Here is a 10,378-nt window from a genome sequence, read left to right as displayed (position 1 = left end):
CATTGATGAAATGTATCAGAAACGTCTACAACAACACCCATCATTAGTAGCAGACGTCCAATTCTCCCCAACAACAATGCCCGAGTGTACGTTGCTTAACAGACTCTGCACAAATTAAATTTTAAATTGGCAGTAAAACAATATGAAGAGTAAGAATTAAACTTATTTTAATCTTCATAACAAAAGGTTAAAAGCTTGTAAAATAAAAATAATAATAAAATAAGGTTAAAAGCTTGTAAAATAAAAATAATGATAAGGTTAAAAAATTGTAAAATAGATATAATAAAAAATAAGGTTAAAAATTGTAAAATAAAAATAATAAAATAAGGTTAAACACCTGTAAAATTAAACAAGTCAATGGAATTCTGCTGTATTGTCAATATAATATTTTCGTTTAAAACTATTTCTTTTTTAAGTTGAATTTAGTAAATATAGTCTTAATACTAAAGAAGCAAATGCGTCACGTTATTTATTGCAAATTTTAATCATCACTAAATCTAAACCGTTGTCAATGTTACAACATAATCAACTTGATTCACCGGTTCCTGTAAGATTACTGAAGTTAAGCAACGTTGACTCTGGCCAGTACCAGATGGCTGACTATTTTGACATACTATGCGCTGTATGTATGAGGACAGCGATACTTCGCTGCAAGAACTTTACAAAAATCTGATGGTATCATCTCCCCTAATGGGAATATACATGCTACTGTGTGAACTTAATATTTCCTAGAATCTATCTCCTTTAGAGGAATCCACGACAACCAGCTCTGCGTAGATATCGTTTCGTTTGATTTCTTTTGTTTTTGTTTTAGTGTTTAATATAAGTATAGAAGATTGAAAATAAATTAATTTAGATATAGATATTAAATAATTTCAACATAATTATTGCACGTATCCGAATTTGTCAAAGAGTAATTTGTTTTTTACAAAATGGTAAATTCGGGAATGGGGTCCATTCCTTTCGGTGAGTGTCAACTGCTTTTAGACAGTCTCGTTTCAAATGTACAATATTATTAAATAATGGAGTAGATTGCTGAAACAATCTTTCACTTGGTGCTTGTATTGCTAAGTGAAAGATTCATATGGAATATGAAGATAACCTACCCTATTAAAATGAATGCTTTCATTGTGATAATTTTTATTTTGTGTTTTCTTTGGAGAAAAAATATTTTCAAATTCTTAAAACTTACGTTATGAGGTTTTTTTTAGTTTACTTTAATAAATATATTTGTTTTAATGAATTTAAACATCATTTTTGTTCATGACGAAAAGTTTCTATTCTTTATTTAATCCATAAACTCATGCATTTTTTTACATTTGTGAAATTAAAGAAAAGAAATAATCTTTTGTACCACGAAAAATTAAATATTCACCTCAACCGCAATTTTACGTACAAAAATAAACATATAAGAATTTTAATTATCCAAAATTAGAAAAATATTAAAAGAAATATAGAAAAAAACAAAAATCATTGCAGTTACGTAAATTAAAATTAAATTCAAACCATCTTATTTTCAAGTACAGTACTCACATAAAAAAATTATGTTAAAAAAAGACCCTTACAAGATAATAATCTTGTTCTAGGAATATCCTATATCTATATACAAAGCGCTGTGGACCTTGCTTGCTTGCATCTTGTTTTCAACGATTGGGCGATTCCACCTTTTGAAAAAAGTATGAGAAGTCATATATATATATATATATATATATATATATATATATATATATATATATATATATATATATATATATATATATATATATATCAGTGGCGTATCTAGGGTATGGCAGGCACGGCCCGTGCCATGGGCGCCACTCTGACATGGGCGCAAAAATTTCTTGACAAAAATTAAAATTAGTAGTTAGGTATATCTAAGGTATAAATTATTAAGAAGGGGCACACATTCAAACTTTGCCATGGGCGCCATTTTACATAGGTACGCCACTGGTATATATATATATATATATATATATATATATATATATATATATATATATATATCAGTGGCGTATCTAGGGTATGGCAGGCACGGCCCGTGCCATGGGCGCCACTCTGACATGGGCGCAAAAATTGCTTGACAAAAATTAAAATTAGTAGTTAGGTATATCTAAGGTATAAATTATTAAGAAGGGGCACACATTCAAACTTTGCCATGGGCGCCATTTTACATAGGTACGCCACTGATATATATATATATATATATATATATATATATATATATATATATATATATATTAGTGTTTACCACACCGCTATATATTATGTTTAATATAATAATCGATAGAGAATTGCCTCTATGGTAATAAAGTTCTAATCAGCATGAATTAAAATACGATATTTAAGCATATCTCACGACCATGCACCGATGGCGGCCTGCTAGTTATTTTATTAAAATTAATTTAAAATTATTTTACTTAAAACTACTTTACTTGAAAATTCTGGTTCCTAAAATATTATTCAATTGAACTTCATTTATCAATAAAAAATGTCCAAAAAATGTTTCGGAATTTATTCTTATGCTATTCAATTATTGTCAATCCTTGATCGTTTCATGTATTGAAAGTGTACATGAAAACATATCTAGAAATAAAAGTAAACAGAATTTCTTCTAATATTAGCTATGAGTACCTGGCATTATCCGGGAGTATTACGAAAAATTATATTATTGGCGTTCAATCTATACTCCTATAAATTTATTTGCTTTTTTGTGTATGGATATTGACATTAAACCCCCTTTTACTCTATTTATTTAAAAGGAAAATACAACTTTGTTATATATGGGTTGTGGAACTGCAATCATCTGCAAAAGACTTAGCTAATTTGCATATTCTTTTAAACATACATTTTAATTGATTTCCTATTACTGTTTGGGGGGGGGTTCCATGGGATGATCATCTTTAGTTAACTAAAACGTGTAATTATATTCATACAGATATTCTACATAGAGATTGCGTAATATTTGCGTAACAAGATTATAGTAAACACAAACCATTTTCTATATATATTACTCTATGAGCATATGTATATTTGTTTTACAAAAATTTTGCCTACTAAACTCCTTAGTCAGTTTTTGGTTTACAGACATGAAACTTCATATATGGGGTATTCGGACGCATGCGACACATTATATTTGGGTTTTAGCCAGAAAAAAATCGATGCAAAAGTTTGAAAATTAAAAAAAAATTGAATTTGTCAGGCTAAGGTCGAACGACGGCATTACGAGTATGTGTGCATAACGTAATAGTTATTGGTTCATGTTTTAATTTTTATCTTTGCAGCAAACGTGTCTTTATAAGTCAGGCATTAACGTAAAAGGAAAAAACTAAATCTTAAGCTAAACGTTTTCATTTCGATTCTCGGTGGTGCTCATGGGTCTTCTTTTTTTACAATATAATGGGTCCAATTTAATATAATAATAAATATGAAGTCTGTATTAATCAAAATATCATATTCAAGTGTATTTTACGATCGAGCAATGCCGGGTGGCTTGCTAGGAAAATATATTTGTAATTTGTTTTAAAAATATATTCACATTAACAAGTGCTCGCTAGACAAGCTTGAATTTTGTCAAATGATAATTTATTTTTATAAAAAAACGGTGTATTCGTTTGTTTGTTTGTTTTTTTGTTTTGTTTTTTTTTTTTTTTTCGTTTTTGTTCACTCGTTTCTTTATGGGGTAACAACTGCTTTATGACCTTTTTTACCAAAATTGCTCCAGCATTATCAAATTGATGCTTTGTATTTATTGACAAAAGAAAATCGGTAACACGGTTTAACATTTTGTCAGTTTCCATGCCAGATTTTCACGTTTGAGAAAGAATAATCACGTGAATTTTAAAGTCTGAAAGTTATATTCGGCTGCCTTCCACCAAAATATGAGCATCAAAATCAAAGAAATTATAAGCCAAACGCAATAAAATTTAAGCAAAGTTAAATTTATGACTTGAAATTTCCCACTTTTCTATCGACCGATCTGTTGTTTTTATCATTGTTTCTCTAGGATATATTTAAGATAACTTTGTCTGTGTGTATCTGTGTGTGTCTATGTGTGTCTATGTGTGTCTGTGTGTGTGTGTGTGTGTGTGTCTATGTGTGTCTGTGTGTGTCTGTTCGTTTTCTATGGACTCGAAATTGGCTGGGGCGATTTTTATGAATTTTTACACGAAGGTACTTTATATGCGAAGTAGCGTTCTTATAAAGGTGTTGTTTTGGAATATCTTCGATAATTTTTGATAATCGATAGTCAAAAGAATCTGATGGAAGAAGGAACAGACGATTTTGACCAAAGTTAACACCTTACACAGCCTAACATCACAAGTATAATGTAGAAGTTTAATTTCCATACAGACCGAAAGGCCCGACATATAAAATCAATGTTCTTTGATATGACAGAGACGCATTGGAAATGAATCTTCGTGTTAAAAGCACAACTGCACCATGATACTTGACTTTTTCATTTTAAACTTAAATTCAAATCATTATCACGGCACAAGCAGTAAAGACAGACATATAAAATGAACACTAGGTTCTTTGATATGACAGAGGTACATTCGAAATTATGTTTCTTGTTAGAGCACAATTGAAGCATGATACTTGACATTTTCATTATAAACTTTAATTCAAGCCATTACATATAAAAATATTATAAAATCAAAAATATGTTCTCTAAAGTTCAATGTAGACTATACAAGGTATTGTGGACTGCTGGGAAGCATGTGAAGCTTCCTACCTGTGCACCGCAACGATTCACATATTAATTTCATAATACCGTAAGTGAATATATTTCATTTTTAAATGGAGGGGTATGTCTATATCATTTCCGTAAAACTGCCTTTAAGCAAAGAAGCTGAAATTATTTATTACTTGCTGTATAATAAATATTCTCGAAATTTCACACAAATCGGACCTATCTAAATTTTCTACGAAGTATCTTTGTTATTTATTACTCCCTTTGAATAAAACCAAATAAAACTAAATATGGTCCACATTATGACACCTGCAGCTACGCTTCAAAATTAATAACGACCAGATAACTAGTTTTAAAGTCGAATCGATATATATATATATATATATATATATATATATATATATATATACAGGGTGTCCGTAAAGTTACTATACAGTCTTATTGTTTTATTGTATTATATTTGTATTAATAGTTAATATTTATTTTTTTACAGGTTTATTTAATCAAGCATGCCACGCAAGCTAACTTTGGAAGAGCGCAAATTTATTTTGAAGTGATATTGGAAAGCAGAAAACGCACAGGATGTAATTCGACTGTATAGTAACTTTATGGACACCCTGTATATGTATATATATACATATGTGTATATATATACATATATATATATATATATATATATATATATATATATATATATATATATATATATATATATATATATATATATATAGGGAAAAAATAAATTTACGGAAAAAATAACAAAATAAGAAATACAAAAAATAAAAAAATGCATGCATATAAAAATCTAAAAAAGCATAGATGGCATAAATTCCAATAAATAAACAGAAGTTTTGTGAAACCTTTGTAATTTTTTTCATCGTTTATTTGAATGAATAAGTAATTTATTATTGATAATAAGAAAATCACAAGTAAAATAATAAAGATACCAATGAAGAAGGTTATGAAATATTAAAATAAAAATGTTTTTACTTCAGCCTAAATAACATGAAAACAACTATCAACGACTAAAGATGGACAAAACACAGCATATAGACTATATCTATTCGAATCGTGTTAACCTTATCTTCAACGAAAGACAACAATTAATAAGTTACGGCGTATCAGCCATTGTGAAATTATTTAATAGAATGATTGGAAACAATTATTTTATAAGTTTAACATGATGCTATGACGATAATCGCTGAGAGGGAATTCTGAGTCCATGTCTCTAGGTGAATGAGCACTATAGATACGCTCACTAGCTTTTGAACCTAGCAGATGGTAGTCTAAAACAATGGCATCAGTTCGGTCAAACATAAATCCCAACAAATAATACATGTTATAATTATTTACAGCAGAAATTGTAAAGCATAGAATATGTTATATTAGGGAAACGTGTCACTTGATCTTTGACGACAAAAAGAGTAGGCATGAAAACTCAATAATAATAATAATAATAATAATAATAATAATAATAATAATAATAATAATCATATGATACAAATAATAATAATAATAATAATATAATAAAATAATAATAATAATATAATAAAATAATTATAATAATAATAAAAAATAATATAATAAAATAATAATAATAATAATAATAACAATAATAATAATAATAATAATAATAATAACAATAATAATAATAATAATAATAATAATAATATCTTATGTCGCCTGGTTTCTAAATAATAATGCCAATAATCATGAACAAAAAGCTTCATATTTTTCTTCCAGCAGATTAAAACATGAAAACCTATTCGTTATTTACGTTTTAAATAAGAGATTAAATTTGTTAAAAAGAAAAAAGTTTGTAATAGAAAAAAAAATAGACTAGAGTTACCATGTCGTAATGTTCGGTTTTTGTTTGTTTGTTTTAGCGTTTTTGCGTTCTTTTCTGTTTTAAAGCTTTGCTGCTGGATTGTGGTTTACAAGTTAGATCAACACATTATGCCTTCTGCGTAGTTGATGTAATTCTTATTGAATGATTGAAGATTATGAAGTTAGGCAACATCAAGACCGAATTCAGAGTTCGACATCGTTGTTTTTTGTTGTCATGCAGCTACTTTTCTGATTTGTATCCGATGAGAATAACTTTTTGAATTCCAACCGGAATTCTCCATTAAAAATTCCATACACCACAGGATTTAACGAACAATTTAAAACCCACAATCGATGGATAATCCTTGTGAGTGCGTACGTCTGCGCAGTGAGTGTTGGCTGAACAAGGTTGAGTATGAAATGTGGGGCAAAACTGACGGCGAACAGTGCAGTTATGCTGAATATCGTCATATTTATTTGAGCCGAGTTGTGTGTAGTCTCGTGGCTATTCGAGTCGGGCAGATGGTCAGTTCCCTCGTGCGTTGGCTTTAATCTTCGGGCCTCAAGTTGCCGGAAGTGCTGCTGAGCTTTTTTCCAAACAAAGAAATACATAACAACAATAATCAAGAGTAAAATCCAAAACATGGAGAATAAAATGAGGAAATAGATTTCCCAATATGAAGGGAATGTCAACCAACACTGGTAAGACACGAGGTCGTTATCGAGTCGCATTTCCATTCTTTGGTAGGCCAGCCACACCGGCAGTGCGATGAGTAACGAAATGACAGTAACACCGATTACGATACACTTGGCGTGTTGTGGCAAGGTCTGCATGGCCAATGGTCGACACACTCGATTGAACCTTTCCCCTGCGATGGCAAACAAAGTGAGGACAGACGAAATGCAACTAAAGTAGACGGTTAAATGCTCCGCTTTGCAGAGCAAGTTCAATGGGTACACGAGCGGCAGGAATAAACCGACCATATCGAATGGAACGCCCAGACAACATCCGAGCATGTCGACTAATCCAAGATAAATGATGAAGATTTGCAGCGTTGAACTCTTCATGCGGAACGTGTACACGAATAGCACTAACGAGTTCCCCAAAATTCCGAGTAGCATAAAAAACGCAGTAAAAATCACCACAGGTTTGTTGTGCTCAAATATTAAAGCATTCAACTCTTCCAAAGTGTCGTTCCTTCCTGAATCCATTGTCGTCGGTTATTCGAGGGGGTAATTGAAATCAAGTTGATGTTTTGTATTTTTAAGTATAAGTAATAGATTTATGCGATTATTTTACATCTGTAATATCTAAATAAGTTATATTTCTCAAGATGCAAGTCACAAATTCCTGTCAATAACAATTGTATATCTCAGTTCTTGTTCTCTCTCTCTCTCTCTCTCTCTCTCTCCTTCTCTCCTTCTGCCCTTCTTTCTCTTTTTATCTCTCTCTTTATATATATATATATATATATATATATATATATATATATATATATATATATTTAAATAATCGCTGTAATACTGATGCTTTCAAGGTCCACTTCCTGTTTTGTGTTTTTTTAATTTTTTTTTTGTTATCTTTATTCTGTTTTCCTAACTGTTGTCTCTATTGCTTTTACCATGAAATCAACTAAATGATGCATTGGTTGTTCGTGGTCAATATAATAGTTTTTCATTCCAACAGTGGTTTAAGCGATTAATAATTCCTTGGTCAAACGTTCAACACAACATAAAAAATATGTTAAGTAAATGAATAATATTTGATGTAAAAATTTATCGTCAATGTTTTTTTTTTTTTTGCATATTTTATCATTATCATCACTTTGTCAAATTATTTCGATCTTTGGTAATCACCTAAACGAAGTGAATCGATTTATTTGGATTTTATCATGTTTTTTTTTCTTTTTATTTACTTTAGTAATCCTTGGTCCAGAATTGAAACAGAATATATTCTTAATCAACAATTTGATGAATGCCTTGGTAACTATCACAAGGAAGTATTTTTATATCCATGAATTTGAACAATATTTGTATCTTGCAATTATTTTTTTCATTTCGTAATCTTTAAGCGACAATTGAAGAATTTAAATCCGGCATATTTTTGATAAGTAATTTATTACATTCTTCTGGGTTGAAATATCAAATTTTAATTTGAGACTGCGTATAATAATCCGTCTTTTGATGTCTTTTATCTAGTTCCACCCCGAAAGTTATTGCTGTGTTTTTTTTTCTTGGTTCTCTTTGAATCACTATAAAGTGGTTTTGGTAATGTGGTCAAATTATCTTGTATGTTCTGCTCTCGAACAGAAATGTCACGTTGATCCAAACGCCGTCGAGTATGCGTCCATGTGCATTTATTTTATTTCTTTTTCTAGGAATAATAAGTGCGTTATATTTTTTATAACTAACATTTACAAAATATCTTTTCTTTTGAACAATTACTTATTTGTATAAATATGTAATATTAAATAAGAGAGATATCTTCGTCCATTTTGTATCCGTTCGATTCGCAGAATAAAAACGAAAAGAAATTCTTTTTAAAAGAATGTCAACCTTCCTTGTTGATAAAATAGTCCATTAGAATTGTGTTTACTTATTTCTAATGTATCCCTTCTTCTCTCTCTTTCCCCTCCGCTCTCTTTGTTGCAATTTCAGTTCTGCCACGATCCACTTTCGAAGTGCCACTTGTTAACCGTTTCTTGGCTTTAAATTTCGTCGTGCACTCTCCTCGACACTCTTTTAATAAGTAAGGCCGATATAAGTCACGTGACAGAGTGGTGATAACGGACAGGAAGAAACAGGAAACACGAAAACGCATACCGACCGACACACTTCCGAAGCCACTAGATGACGTCCTGTTTTCGTCGTCGCAATTATTCTAAATGTAACACATTCCCCAAGCCAACAACTCCGACCTATCAAAGTCACTTAATGTGGTCAGTTGATGCGTGGGAAGTAGTAATAGCCTCGTAGTAAAACTATACACACATGCGCACATACACACACATTTGTATATATAAACATAATAAACATAATAAAGCAATTTTAGTTATATACTAGCAGGCCGCCCGGCATTGCCCAGTCGTAAAATATGCTTAAACATTAAATTTTGATTAATGCAGATTTCGTATTAATTATTATATTATATTGGATAAAATATATAGGAAACGATTTTAAAAGTTTTAAAAAAATGACTCATGCACCACCACCGAGATTCGAAACCAACACTTTTAGTATGCGATTTACTTTTCCCTTTGACGTTAATGCCTGAACTATGAAGACATGTTTGCTGCAAAGCTAATAGTTAAAACATAAGACAATAGCTTTTACGTTGCTATATATATACGCATGCATAAATATATAGACAGAGGTTTATGTTTTCTATAACTTTTTTACGTAAATATTATGCCAGTATAAATCATGTAAAATATTTGCATGAATATAATTACACGTAACAGTTAACTAAAGATGATCATCTCATAGGAAAACAAAAAAAAATATTAGGGAATTAATTGAAATGAATGTTTTAAAAATATACAGATTAGCTAGATCTTTTGTAGATAAATGCAATTTCATGACCCATGTATAGAAAAGCTGTATTTTTTAAATATCAACACAAAAAAAGAAACAAATATATCGGAGTATAGATTTTCACAAAAGATAATAACAACGCAAAATCATATCTTGTGTAAGAATACAAATACTTCTCTGTCTTCTGGAGGGGGTAGGTGCGTAATCAAAGTACGTAAACTCGTTTCTGAGAATCGATTTCGCGCAGGCCACAATTAATGTAAACAAATAATTATATTTATACGAATGTATTCAAACAAATTTAAAATAGAAATAATTATGTAAGCC

The 10,378-nt window shown here is 30.1% G+C and overlaps 1 protein-coding gene across 1 annotated transcript; it reads right to left on the bottom strand.

The window, feature by feature from the left end:
* Nucleotides 1-5,539: 5,539 nt before the first annotated feature.
* Nucleotides 5,540-7,955, bottom strand: LOC145275349 (trace amine-associated receptor 4-like). Its single transcript, XM_080127664.1, has one exon. It carries the CDS (start codon nt 7,727-7,729, stop codon nt 6,722-6,724), a length of 1,008 nt encoding a protein of 335 aa, XP_079983790.1. The 5' UTR covers nt 7,730-7,955; the 3' UTR covers nt 5,540-6,721.
* Nucleotides 7,956-10,378: the final 2,423 nt, after the last annotated feature.

This window comes from Euprymna scolopes, chromosome 1, assembly GCF_053919585.1.
Source record: "Euprymna scolopes isolate OS-2025 chromosome 1, ASM5391958v1, whole genome shotgun sequence".
NCBI lineage: Eukaryota > Metazoa > Mollusca > Cephalopoda > Sepiida > Sepiolidae > Euprymna > Euprymna scolopes.
The sequence above is the reverse complement of the archived record's forward strand: the minus strand, read 5'-3'. Positions and strand labels throughout refer to the sequence as shown.